The sequence below is a fragment of the Chionomys nivalis genome, chromosome 1 (assembly GCF_950005125.1).
Source record: "Chionomys nivalis chromosome 1, mChiNiv1.1, whole genome shotgun sequence".
Taxonomy (NCBI): domain Eukaryota; kingdom Metazoa; phylum Chordata; class Mammalia; order Rodentia; family Cricetidae; genus Chionomys; species Chionomys nivalis.
Genome location: NC_080086.1, coordinates 141,279,605 through 141,293,758, shown reverse-complemented (window position 1 = coordinate 141,293,758; position 14,154 = coordinate 141,279,605). Strand labels below are relative to the sequence as shown.

The window sequence follows — 14,154 nt, the reverse complement described above, 5'->3', positions numbered from 1 at the left end:
TTCACTACATTCCGTTCTTGTTAGTGGATTTGAGAAGACTGACTCCCTCAGGCACCTGCTGCTGTGACTTTTGTGAGCTGGAACCTGGAACTGGGGTTGCCACAGCAGCAGGAACAAAACTAACACAAGCAGTTACCACTTTTGATACGCAAGCTCTTACCTGTATGTGTAAATAAGTCTGCCTTGTGTTTTGAAATTGCAACACATTTGTTAGTGTACCTTTGCATCTGAAATCGCAGGCCACCTTCCCTCTATGCACACGCAAGGTCTTACCGCCCCAAGGGCCAAGAGAGCCCTTGCAGAGAACTTGGGTGGCTTAGGAAGTGAGGATGCCTGGAAACTGTAATTCCGACAGTCCTGAAACAGTGATGTCATCGGGACACTGACATGGGGCATGCTTCCTCCCAATCACAGTGCCTGTGCCACTCTGGCTGTGAGACAGTCTTAGATATAAACCATACTATTCTGATTTTGTGAATGTTTTAATGTTTATTAGAGTTTAAAATCATATAAACCTAAGGTTTTTGTGGGTCTTACTGCCTGGGAACTCCTTTAAGAAAAAAGAAGAAATATGTTGGTTTAAAGAAAATAATATTTAAGCAGCAATGTAGGTGATGTGTGCTGGGTTGAAACCCTAAAGTTCATGAGACTTAATGCCTTGCATCCAGAATGTGACCTATGAAAGTAAAATAAGATAAACATGAGGTCATTATGGTGGGCACTCAACTCTTTGTGACCAGAGTTTTCTGAGAAGAGTTGAATAGCACAGACACATTTAGAGGGGGCTCCGTAAAGACACAGAAAGAAGATGGAGGCAGTGAGAGGGGCCTCAAGCAATAAGCGCCTCTGTGACACTTTGATCATGAACTTGGAGGCTACAAGATTGCAGGAGAGTAATTTTATTATGGGAGCACCATCAAACCAACACAACCGGGAAGTACAGAGGTCAGGCAGGTTGAGGTGGTACCCAAGTGAATGATAAAGACCTGGGCTTCACCCACCTCTCATCCCTTCCAGTTTCCAGATGCTAGGAATTGGAGTCTTGGTCTCCTTGCTATACAGATGGCAGGCCACTAAGGTCTGTATCAGTGCATCTGGGAGGCAACTGTAGTCCTGAGGGTGGATGGTTGGCTACACTTTCCCGCCAGTTCAGACCTTTAAGAATCACAGAGTAGGCGTGGAGAAATGTATCTGTGGAGAAATGGAACCTTTGTCTGGAGCAGTGACATCCACCACAGGAGGCCAGAGTCAGTCCTGCTCGCAGAGCTCCCAGGCTATGCTCCGCCTTCAATTGCTGCACAGCTTCTTGAGCAGCTTGAAGGATGCTCCTCCCTTCTTTTCTCCCGCTCTCCTAGAACGCGGGTTCCCCAGGAAGGGGAGGAGCTCTTCCTGGTGCGGAGGCCACCGTCGCCACGGCAACGCGGCTTTACTGGGCCCAACGGATTACGCGGCCTGGGGCTGCAGACGGCCGCGTGGCCTCCTGGGGCGGGGGGGCAGCGCCAGCAGCATGGACAGCTTGTACGTGGAGGAGGTCGCCGCCTCCCTAGTCAGGGAGTTTCTTAGCAGAAAGGTAATGGCTGTGCACTCCGAAGCCCAGGAGACCGCTCTAATGGTGGGGGGCAGCCTGGGGTTTCCGGTAGTACCTTTGCACCTTCGGGGGTGGGGGAGCATTCCACCCCTTCTGTTCGCCTCAGATTCCCCCAAGAGCGCACCTTTTTTCGCGATCGGGAAACTACATTTCCCAGAAGCCAGTCCTTCCGAGTCCGAGGCCACTTCCACGAAGGAAACGGGCCTTTGGTCTGCTGTCCTCCCTTGGCACCACTGTCACGGCAGTGCCAGGTTGGCAAAGGTGTCCAGGGCAGAGCAAGTTCTCCCAACCTGGGGCATAGGGCATGTCTCTAGGAAAACGCTTCTCAAAGGAAAGTTCTGGACCGTCAGTCCTCTGTTCATTTTAATAAAAAGTGGAAATTCCAGCTGCCGCATGAGCTTTTGTAGAAGAATTATGAAAATCCTCTTATGCCTTGTCCCAAAAGAGTTTTCAAAGTGTTTATAAGTTAGGAGCATGGTGGGCACCCCGTGGGGTCTAGGAGAGGAGGGTGCTTCCTGGGCGCCAGGAGTCGGGCATTGGTTTGTATTTTACATGAAGTGACTGGGGACCATGCACTAAGGGATCTGTGTTTCCAGGTGATGTCATATTCAGCTGGTCCAAAGGGCACTTATTTGAGATGGAACACACACACACACACACACACACACACACACACACGTTTGAATGGAACAAAGGGGGAAGGATTTGATGGTGGAAGTTTAGATATATGTTACTCGTTTGCAGTGTAAATTTGACCTTACTACCTCATCTCTCTAAACAGGAAGTTTGCAATTCCACTCATGTGTAATGCAATTAGTGATAGACAGGCAGCACCCATGTATGACATCTGATGCTTATACACAACCTGCACATGGATATTCAACTTTACACTTGCTTTCCCAGCTCTGCGTGAATCTGTTTTAAAATGCTTGTGTGCTTTTATTATGATTTATGTTTATTTTGAAAAACTATGATGCATCTGGCTTCATAGTGTCTGCTTTGATCTTCTGTCCCCGAGTCTTGGTTAGCGTTGGGTCACCAGTGACATGGGCTCAGAGGTGGATCGCTGATGCTAAGTCTAGGCGCTAGATGTAGAGGTGTCAAAGAAGTCGTCATTTCTCGAGTACAGCCCAGAGCCCTCACTGACATCCCGGGATCCCACTGCTTGGTCCCAGCTTACATTCCCAACCTTGCTTCTAGCTGTTCCTGTTGTAATAGGAGCGGCGGGCTACATTCCTGGCACCGGGCCGCATTCCTGGCACCTGGCCGCCCGCAGGGCTAGCTTTATACCTGAAATAATTACATGGAAACTGTATTCTTTTGAACACTGCCTGGCCCATTAGTTCCAGCCTCTTATTGGCTAGCTCTTACATATTGATCTAACCCATTTCTAATATTCTGTGTAGCACCACTAGCTGGCTTACCAGGAAAGATCTTAACCTGCGTCTGTCTGGAGTGGGAGAATCATGGTGACTGACTGACTCGGCTTCTTTCTCCCAGCATTCTGTTTTGTCTACTCCGCCTACCTTATTTTCTGTCCTATCAGGGCCAAGGCAGTTTCTTTATTTAACCAATGAAATCAACACAAAACAGAAGACTCCCACATCATGTTTCTTCCCATTTCCCTTGATCTGTTCTGTCCTGCTACAGGGTCTGTTTCACTCCCATGATCAGAATTGATGAGGATTGGTCCTGGACTCACCTTGACTGTTTACTCATTGGTCCTTATGTGAGAGCTGTCACACCTGCTTGTCCCTCCTCGACAGGGTCAACAAGGTGACCTCCCAACTGGGTAACACCTCCAAAACCATCCTCACCTCCTCTTCCTCCCATTGTTTTATCTAAAAGAGGTATCTTTATTTACTATGATGGATGGCTTTATGCCAACTTGACATAAGCTAAAATCGTCTGAGAGGAGGGAACCTCAATTAAGAAAATGTCTCTATAAGATCAGGCTTTATGCAAGCCTGTAGGACATTTTCTTAATTAATGATTGATGGGGAGGGCCCAGCCCATTATGAGTAGGGCTGTCCCTGGGCTGGTGATCCTGGGTTCTATAAGAAAGCAGCTGAGCAAGCTATGGATCCTTCCATGACCTCTGCATGGAAACTCCTGCCTCCATGTTCTTGCCCTCTTTGAGTTCCTGTCCCAGCTTCCATCATGGGGTGAACAGTGAACAGAAGTAGAAGCCGAATGAACCCTCCCACCCAAGTTGGTGTGGTCATGGTGTTCATCACAGCAATAGAAACTCAAACTAAGACATTCACAAAATTACAGAGAGCCAAAGCTATGGACTAGGGCAACTGCGTGTTTTTTGGTGGTGGTGGTGGTTGGGGTGGTTCTGAGACAGGTCATGTTTATGTTGCCCTGGCTCCTTTCAAGCTCTCTCTGTAGCCTATGCTGTATTCAGACTCTTGGTTCTCCTGCCTCTGCCTTTTGTGTTTGGATTATAAGTGCACACCACTATGTCCAGTCGCAATTACTTTCCCATTGCTTCTGCTCTGGGGGTTGCTTCTGGGCCTGCCTCCTCCTTCTCACCACCATCTTTTCTCCAACACATGCTTGTTTGTTTCTCTCTGTGCTATTCCTTAAGACCCCATTCACTCTCCCTGGTTCAACTCTGTGTGCCTATCTCCCCCCCCCACCCCCAGATTCACTTTTCATCAAAACCCATGGCAGACAGTGAGTTTGGTTTTGATAAAGCAGTTGGCTCCATGATAAAGTTCTGAGGACAAAGGCGGAGGGAAAAGTTGGGGCCTACCTAGCTAGCATTTGGAGTCAAGGATCCATCAGGAGCAAGGGATAGCTCTGGCCCTGAAGGAAGGGGTTGAGACCTCTCCTGCAGGCGTTGGGTGGTCGTAGTGTCTTATGTGGGAGGAAGCAGCTGTCTGATTGTTTTCATATGGGAATGCCAAGCTCCTGGAGATGCAGGATTCCCCGTTTATTGTTGCCAGACCTTGGTCTTAGGGTGTTTAGGGTGGGTGATGGGTGGTGGTTTGCTGGTGACTTGGCAGTTATCCATGAGCTGCTCGGTAGGGGACAGGGTACCAGTCAGGCTTCCTGGCTAGACCAATGTAGATCATGTGACTTCAAACATGTCTCCTGACTTCCTCAGCTGAGAAGTCAAGAAAACAATTGTTGGCCTTTTGACTGTGTTTTGTTTCAAACTTCCGTTTATTTTTAAAGGTTCGTCTTTCATGGCCCCATGTCTAGGCCAGACACAGAGCCCCCGAGCTGGCTTTAAGCTAGTTACCTGGATTTCATTGTTATTTATAAAATAAGTGCACAACCCTAGCCTTAGCTGACCCCAAGTCAAACTGACAGAGCTATCAAGCCCATTGGCTTCATGAGAATGAATTCTGAAGTCAGCTCTGTGGCCCTGCCATGGCCATACAAGGAAGGCAGATGAGCCCAGTCCTAATGAGTCCCAGCAATTTTCTGTTTACCGTGCGTCAGAGAGGAGAAGGTTTTCATTTCAGATGGCCCGCAGTGACTCAGACTTCTTCCCTCAGGGGTTGAAGAAGACGTTTGTGACCATGGACCAGGAGCGCCCCCGCTGTGAGCTCAGCATCAACAGCAGAAACGATCTCCGCAAAGTTCTCCACCTGGAGTTTCTCTACAGGGAGAACAAGGTATGCGTCTTTTGAGGTGTGAGCCGGCTGGTGTCCTTGCACCCGGGACCTGGCAGCTGTGGCAGGAGGTTTGGGGATTGGCCAGGATGACAACTTTCGAGTGAACTAGGTTCACCCCACCAGGTCTGAGGTCATCGAGTCTGTGCCTGAGAAGCTGTTCTCTGTGCCCCTTCCCCTACACAGTGGTAGTTTTAGTAAGATTGCTTAAGGATATGTTTAGTAAGATTGCTTAAGGATATGTTATGCAATAGTATATATACATGTGTGTGTGTGTGTGTGTGTGTATATGATTTCCCTCCTGTGGCTATAAGTCTCTTACGACTTAGGTCAGCAGAGGTGAAAGCTAGGTTTAGCACACCCAGGGCTGTGGGAGTTGAGACAGCCAAGGGGACATGTTTACATGTCTTCCTGAAGTACGGAGGGACCCCTGGCCCTAGACCCCCTATCCCACCTGCTGTTCTCATGGCATCCTGGAGGCTTCTCCCGTGCCCTCTATTTGAAGTAGAACATTTTGTCTCAGTAGTGGCTGCCTCCCTGTTGCCCATGGACTTAGTCGACGGGCAGAGACTGTGTGTCCGTTTCATGTTGTGTCCCCATATTTAATGAGGTGTCTTATGACTTATTGGCGAATCCTTATGTATCTGTGTGATACGTGAGCAAGAGGTCAGAAGACTGAATCCGTGAAGGCAGAAGCTATAATCCTGTCTTAAATTTTCTTTCTGTTAGAAGAGTCCTCTCCAGCAAATGTTCCTTCATGCCTGGGCATGACAGACCTAATAGTTAGAGAGAAACTGGTGAATATCGCCTCGTTCTGTGTTTGTCCTACTTTAAAAAGAAAGCCGACAAGTACCATCTCGTGCAGAAGTCTGACAGTGAGCATAAGGAAAGCCATGCTATGTTGAGTAAGGGGAGGATGTTCTGCCGGCTTCTGGGCCCACTTCTCTGGGCACAGGACCAAAGCTCTGAACTCACTGGTATGATGGGAATTTGCCCTTTGAGGAGTGCTGTGGGCCAAAGAGGCTGTTTGATATTTGACAGTCATTTATGGACTAGGATAGAGATCTTTTTTCTTTTTTTGTCTCCTGAGACACAGTCTTATTCTGTAGCCAAGGCTGGGCCTAAACTTATTATGTAGCTTAGGCTAGCCTCAAACCATGGCAATTCTGCTTCAGCCTTCTGAGCACTGGAATTACAAGTATGTGTGTTACCAGGCCCAACACTGGGCTAGAGATTGATTTTCCAAAGAAGACTTGGGTTTGGGGAGATGGCTCGGTGGTAAGAGTCTGAGTCTCCAGCAACCACATTAAAAAACTAGTATGGCTATGCGTTCCTCTCTCACCAGCACTATGGAGCACAGACGGGTGGACACTAGGAATTTGCTGGCCAGCCAACTTCCCGTGCAGTGAGACACCTTATCTCCAGGCAATAAGGCAGACAATGATAAAGGATGGTACCTGACACCCCCTTCTGACCTGCACGTGCATGTGAACTTCCATGCACACCTGCACACTTATGTGCATGTATCACATCCACACACACCCACACCCACACACACCACCGCCTCCCACACATAAAAATAAATAAAATGAAATGAAATCCTAACTGACTGCATGGGCATATAGGAATGAAAACAAGACTGTTTGGGATACCCAGAGAAATCTCCAGATCCCTGGACAACTCACCGACTGTGTATGGTGTGGCAGAGAGGACCTTGGGTCAGCTTGCTCTGTGTAAGTGCCAGATGGGGTTCCAGGCAGGTCTGCAGTCCCCAGCTGCTGGCCTTCAGCTTACAGCAACGTAGGAATCCTTAGGAGCCCTTAGGATTCCATTGAGGAGGTTAGGCCCTGGCAGCCAAGTGAAGCCGGCCAGAGACCGAGGCATCCCATAGGACCTTTGTCCTTGTGTCCTCCGTACAAGTGTATGTGTGTGCAGTCCTGGATCTGGGGTGCGCTGACTTAGTAGCTCTCTACCCTTCCACTGCTGAGATGTTCATGGTGGGGAGATGTTTCACAGGGACCAGGACCTTTACCCAGAAAATCCAAAGGACCATACTGGTCCTTGGGATTTTATGTAAAACCACTTGCACCTAATTTCTCAGAAGTGCCTTGCCATTTATTTTCATGTTTTCACCGTACCACAGTCTCTACAGTAACGATTATCTTCAAAACTTAAGGCTTCATCAGACCTGGGTAAATCTCTGACTGTTTGACATAAGCAGTAGTTTTTAGCCATGATAGAATGAATTGGAGCCTCTGTTTTAAAGACACGGATGTTTATTAGTCATCTGTTTTGAGATCCATGAAGCCCAGAGCTCACCTGACCCCAGGGAAATGCTACAGCTCAGTATGGATATTCCCAGTACCTTGTTTTTTCTGAGAGTTAAGTGATGGATTAGAAAACCCATGTAAGACTGAGGTCTACGGAAATGGTATTAGCTTCACCATGAGGCTGTGTGTCCCCGTGAGCTTTGTGATGTAAGGACTCACAAAAGTGTGACATGGGCAGCCAAGTAGCCCAGAGTGCCTCACTGAGAGAAAAGGCAGGCTGTTTGAAATAAATTTCACATATTTTCTTCAACTTGCTTCATTGTGCTCTTAACTTAGACCAAGACAAAATTTTTGGTCTTATAAAAACCAAGTAAATAAACCCATTATTCCCAACTTTAACTATCTGGTAAGGCTGTTGAACTCAGTGTTGTCCACTGGTCATGGATCTTGGCCAGAGAGGAATAACAGGGGATGGACTTGGCCTATGCTGAGGGCTCCACACCAGGCCTTTGATGGGACACCGGGCTGCTCTTGGCATACACAGCGTGCAGGCCCATGTCGGGCCTCAGCTCAGCAGGACCCGGTGCTCCCAGCTTAGCTCTTGTGGTGGGACTGACGCACGCCAATTCCTGAAGCCAACCTGTGGGTCACAGCTCCGACAACTAGGAGACTGTTCAGATTGTTTGGGGGAAGGGGTTTAGAAGAAATCAAAGCTCTTATTGTTGCTGTTTGGGTTTAGTAAGTCTCAGTTGGTCTCGTATTTAAAAAAAAAGGCTGGAAAACACTGATATCATGGATTCTAAAAGCAATTGTTTGCAGAGTTTCTTCACACTTATATATATGTTTTAATCTTTGGGGTGTAACCTGAGTCAGTCCCAGACAACTCTTTGCATTTCATTTTAATCTCCGGCTCCAGGGTCTGCAGTCACTAGTGGTCAGTGCTAAAGAGGGATCATCCACTGTGTTAGTTACCTTGGTCTTTGCCATGACAAAACACCTGGCAGAAATGACTTAAAGGATGACACGTTTATCTGGGTTCATGATTTTCGATAGTTTGGTCCATCACGATGGGTAAGATACAGTGGCTTCTAGCATGATGTACATCAGTGAGGCTGGAATCAGGAGCAGGTATGACCTTCAAAATCCTGCCCCTTATCATCTATTTCTGCCAGCCAGGCCCCGTCTACTAAAGGCTCCACACACTTCAAAATAGTGCAATAAGCTGGTGACTAAGAACCCAGAACATGAGCCTGTGGGGGACATCCCAGATTCAAGTCATAACACCCACTACTAAGTGTTCAGGCCTCAACTGCTCCTTGGCTCTGCAGAGGCCAGAGAGCGGTGGGAGGAGAGAAGTGACTGCTCTCAGTGGTCTTCTGACCTCTACACACTTGCAGTGGTACCCCTGCCCTAGAAATGAAGTGGAGTACAGAATTAAATTGTATTTTCTCAATGAAAGGATATATCTCTTCTAGTTGTTTCTATAGGGAAAGAATGCAAAAGGAAATTAGCTTTGGACATCCCTCTGTTCATGTCACAATGCACAAGACGTTTGTTCTTTTAGAGTAGATTTTGTCTTTGTCTCTGCATCCCTACCCAGTAGTGCCTGGCACACAAGTGAGTAGGTGTGTGTTTGCTGGAAGTGTGTAGTATGATGGGAATGCTGGTGACCTGTGTCAAAGAATTGGGATGGTCATCTTTCCACCCTTCTCTTAACGCTGTGCATTCAATTAATGATATTTTTTCCTTCCCAATGATAGGCAAAGGAAAAACCTCTAAAAACAAATCTTGAGCTCATTACCAGATACTTTCTGGCCCATTCTGGGAACACAGACAACTTAAACCAAGAAGACCTGATCCCTGCACTCCCGGTTCCAAAGAAAAATAATAAATTGTCTTCGAGGTGCTCAGAGACCACCCTGGTGAATATATATGATCTTTCAGATGAAGACACAGGAAGACGGATGTCTTGGTCAGAAACAGGCAAAGCCAGGTACCTGCCTCTTCCTCCGCCTCTTCACTCTGCCTAGCAGCTTGCTTTGCTGCCATAACAAATCACAGCGACAGTGAGTGTTCTCCAGGAATCAGAACCATGTCAGCCTTCCCTAACGTCAGCTGGGTCTCAGCATCAGCATCATTTACAGACTACCTTCCCAGCAGCAAGCACCCAGCCTGTGCATCCATTCTTTTGACCCCCTTTGTTCTCCTCTGCCCTTGGGATGGTCCTGCCTACATGGGGGGGGGGGCTTTTCTTATTTAATTAAGCCTCTCTGGGAATGCTCTCACGGATGTACCCAGAGGTGTGCCTCACCAGTCTCCCAGGGGATTCTGAGCCCAGTCGTGTTGACAGTGTGAGTTAATCATCACAGATCTCATAGTTAGGGCTTCCAGGGATCTGGACATGCACACCCTTGGGTGTCGCTGTTCAGTTTACCCCACTGTATGTTTTGGGGTCTCTGTCACAGAGCCGTGTTAGTTTCTTCAAAAGGCCATGAGACTGACCATTTTATGATGGTGTTTACGTAGAATTCCAAAGGTAGGCTTTATATTCCATGATTCCTAAGGTTCAGAGACTGCTTTGATTTTCTTTGAAATGGGTATATGGTATCATAATTGAGCCTCCATTATTTGGAGAACAGTTTCACCGGTCTGCAACTATCACATGGTGCACGTGGTCCTCAATGGTGTGCATAACTTATACAATCCCATACTGTAAGAAGTTACCAATAGTAGGGTTAGCTTCTGGGGAATGGGTCTTTTCTTCCACATGGCAGAAAAGCATTTCTTTCTGGTGGTTAAACATGAAAGATCAGGAGGGAGGTATAAAGGTGGCCCCTTTTGCAAAGGCATTTGCTACTTGGTTGGGAAAGTCAGTATTTCTGAGACAAGGAGCAAACTAACAGTGTGGTAATTGAGGCCTCCAGGTCCTGATCCTACCGTTTTCCCAAGCCTGATGCACCTTGGCATCCTTTCTGTTCCCTTGCCTCTTTTTTCTTTCTTGTATCCTGTCAGCTCCTGGTTCCTAGTGATGTTAAATGCTTCCACCCTTCCTGACCAGATGACAAAGGCTCCTTGTTCACATGTCCATCCCTTGGGTAACTCTTATGAGTGCTGTCCTGGGCGTAATGTGGAGGACAACACATCCACAGATTCTGCCCTGACTTGGATAGTGTGAGTATTCCATAGCCCACATTGGGACAGGTCATTCCTTGCTTGAAGGTCACAAGACACTCCCTGCCACTCTTAGGAGAAATCCCAAGTCTGTTCCAGCCTGGCCCCCTCTGCTCACTGGAGCTAGCTCCTTCCCAGGCCTGTGTGCTGAGCTTCAGGAATTCTCCAGGCGCTCCCTCCAGCTTCCCCCAGCCTCTCTTGGTCTTGTCCTCTCTGCCTGACATTCCCCAACAACGACACAGTGACTGCTGCATTCACGTGTGGCCCAAGGCTTGCTGGGAGGTGGCACAGTGTTGGTATCAGTGCCATGTATACCAGGGACCAGGAGAAGAAATCTGAGATCAGGAGATGCAGGCCTCTAAGCAGCCCAGGCAAAACTCCCCTTTACCTCAGTCCTGTTCTTTTTCACTTCTTGCTTTTTTTCTTTTTTTGAGATTCAAAATCTGGTCATTTCTTTGATACTACGTTTTGTTTTGTTTTGTTTTTTGTTTTTTGTTTTGAGACAAGGTTTCTCTGTGTAACAGACTGTCCTGAAACTCTGTCTGTAGAGCAGGCTGGCCTCGAACCCATGCAGATCCACCTGCCTCTACTTCTTGAGTGCTGGGATTAAAGGTGTGCACCACTACTGCTCAACTGTTGCTCTTAAAGACTTATTCTTGACTGGACTCAGACTTCCAAAGTAGGAGCTCTCAGTGAGGACAGCCTCCATCTCTTGGCAATATGTTCCTGGCCTTTTTCCTGGCTTCTTTCATTCTCCTGGCCCCAAGTTTAGCATATTCTGTACTCTCCTTGATTTTCTTAGTGTGCTGTTTCTTCAGAGCGATGTGTTGAAATCCGTGTTGCAGGGCATGTGGAGTGCTGAATCTTGGGTGCTTTGGTCCTGAGCGTCTTACTTCATTTAAGGACTTTCTGACCACATAGTACAGAACATCATCTTCTTTAGTGAAACAGGAAAGCTTTAAAATTCTACTAGCTTTTAGGGTCCCAAGTGCTGAGGCACAGTAGAAGCTGTCCAGGAATCATCATCGTCATCTCCCCCCAGTCCCTTCTTCTGTTTCAATAGCCAAGTTGAGGACACTCAGCTAGGCATCAACATACATCCCTGAACAGACTTGAGCTTCCTCTCTCCAGATCTTGGCCCTTTCTCAACAGCAGGTCCATTCTGCCTTGGGTCAAGAATTGTTGCTTCATGGGAAAGCCTTGTTTGTCATTCCCACATTTTGGACGACGTAAGCCTTCCACTCTTTACCCAGAGCACTAACACCAGTGTGTGTGGCCATGCACTTCTCATGGAAAGCACGAAGCTTGTGTTCATCGTCTACTTCAGTGAGTTTCTGACAGCCAGTTATTGGGAAGATTCTACTCAGCTTTATCTCGACATGGCTGACCACTAGGACGCACCACGGAAAGAGAGCACTTCTTGCTTCTTTTTATTATTTCTGACTTTTTTCTTTTGCTTCCTCCCTGCCCTGTCTTGCACACACACACCACTACACACACACACACACACACACACACACCTGTGCAGCTTTACTGAACATCTGGAAATGTCAAGTCTGCCCAGGTGTTCAAGGCCAAGTTCCGTATGCCCAGCGCTGCACCGCAGGTTCCTTCCTTTATCCTTTGAATCTGCAGGATCCAAGATGCTTTTCAGCTGTCAGCCATTAGGGCTTAGGGTCCCTTCAGGGATCATCGTCTCTGACTTTTCCTGTACTTTGTTGCACTTGCCCTGATACCAAAGAGGTGCTTTCTATTTTCTCCTTCTACTGACAGGGCCTTGGCTCATTTCCAATGATATATTTATGAGTGATGGTTAACTATGGGGTTTATTATTATAATTCATTTGGTGGCTCTGTTTTAATGGAAATATTATGTTTTTGCAGGCATGACAATCATGATGGGGACATACTTGGTAATTTCATATCACCCAAAAAGAGCCCACACAAAAGTAAGCCTGCGTACACGGTCCTGGGTGACAGCCTCCCTTTGGTTTCTGCGTGGGAGAAGGTGGAGCAGCTTCACTCATCAGAGCCTTGCACAGATGTGAAGAGGTCAGCGGAGAGGACCAGGCCAAAGTCTGGCCTGATCGTCCGAGGCATGATGGCCGGACCTGTCGCCAGCTCCCCTCAGGTGGGACTGCCACCTTTCTGTTTTCTTTTCTTTTTCTTTTTTTTTTTTTTTTTTTTACCTTGAATTCTTTTTTCTTTTTTTTAAATTTATTTATTTTTTATTGAAAATTTCCACCTCCTTCCCTCCTCCCACTTCCCTCCCCTCCACCCACTCCCCCTCCCACTCCCTCTCCAGTCCAAAGAGCCTGGAGGGATAATTCAGTGTTTAAATGTGCTTGCTGTTCCTCTAGAGGTCCTGAGTTCAGGTCCCAGCACCCATCTTGGGTTGCTCATAACTGCCTGTAACTCCAGCTTCAAGGGATCTGACTCCCTCATTTGGCCTCAGGTAGCCCAGGCAGACCTCAAACTTGCTATCTAGCTGAGGATGATCTTGAACTTCTGACCTTCCTGCCTCCGTTTCCCAATGGCTGGGATTAATAAATGTGTGTCACCACATCTAGCGTATGTGGCACTGGGGTTCACACCTAGGGCTTCACGTATGCTAGGCAAGTACACTATCAAAACAGGTTACATCCCATCCCTCGATGTGGAACCTTAAACCACATAAATGTGCTTTCTGTGCTTTCTTAGTTCCCATAGGTCTGTCACGCGTGTTGAATCTTTTATTCCTGTATGACTGATTAAGTAGCACAATGCACCACCAGTCATGTGAAATATATCAGTTACTGAGTCATTCAGAATGGGGACACAGCTCATTATATGGAAAACATAAATAAAAAACAACACATTTGTTGATGTGACCACCAAAGATTGCTGGAATTTTAAGTCTCTCCCAGCCCCCAAGCTCTTGATGTTGGATTCCCGAAAGTTCTGGTTTACCCTGCAGCTTGTGTTTTATCACTGAGAACAGGGCATCATTTGTTTCCCTTGGTGTGACAAGCTCAGTTTATTTTTAAGAAATGCCTGCCAAATTCCAAGTCTGAAACCCCATGGTCTGTCTGCCGTTCTCTGAAAATAACAGCAAGTTCACTTCACTCACAGTTCCACGGTTATGCAAGCTGTAGCCACTCCCCTTCCTGCTGGGCCAGTGGGCCAGTGGGCACATGTGCCTCCCGTTTGGTTGCATGGAATGCTGAAGACGGGTGCTTTGCACTCCAGACTGAGAGGGGTTAATACTGCTTAAACAAAAACTTCCGTGGGCCTGTTCTCCAGGTAAATCAGTTTTCTAGTTGTTCCCTAAAGCTCACATTTGTGTAAAAAGCCAGCAGTTTTTTCTACTGATCATATTTCTGCTTTCTCAGTCAGCTGCCTGCCATGCTGACAAGGTGTCTGAGGATGGATATTACATAGACAGGGTGTTTATTTTGGAGTCTGGAGTCTTAAGACTCCTGTATGCTTGGACTCTGGTGAAGACCTTTGGCCTACAT

General features: G+C 47.3%; 1 protein-coding gene across 2 annotated transcripts in view; it reads left to right on the top strand.

Annotated features, from left to right (window-relative positions):
- The first annotated feature begins 1,400 nt into the window (after positions 1-1,400).
- Mindy4 (MINDY lysine 48 deubiquitinase 4) overlaps positions 1,401-14,154 on the top strand; it is a 110,142-nt gene continuing 97,388 nt past the window's right edge. For both annotated transcript variants that reach the window (XM_057786166.1, XM_057786157.1), the window contains exons 1-4: positions 1,401-1,570; positions 5,101-5,220; positions 9,248-9,480; positions 12,542-12,788. In XM_057786166.1, coding sequence (XP_057642149.1) covers positions 1,508-1,570; positions 5,101-5,220; positions 9,248-9,480; positions 12,542-12,788 — 663 coding nt within the window. In that variant the 5' untranslated portion in view covers positions 1,401-1,507. The remainder of the gene's footprint in view (positions 1,571-5,100; positions 5,221-9,247; positions 9,481-12,541; positions 12,789-14,154) is intronic.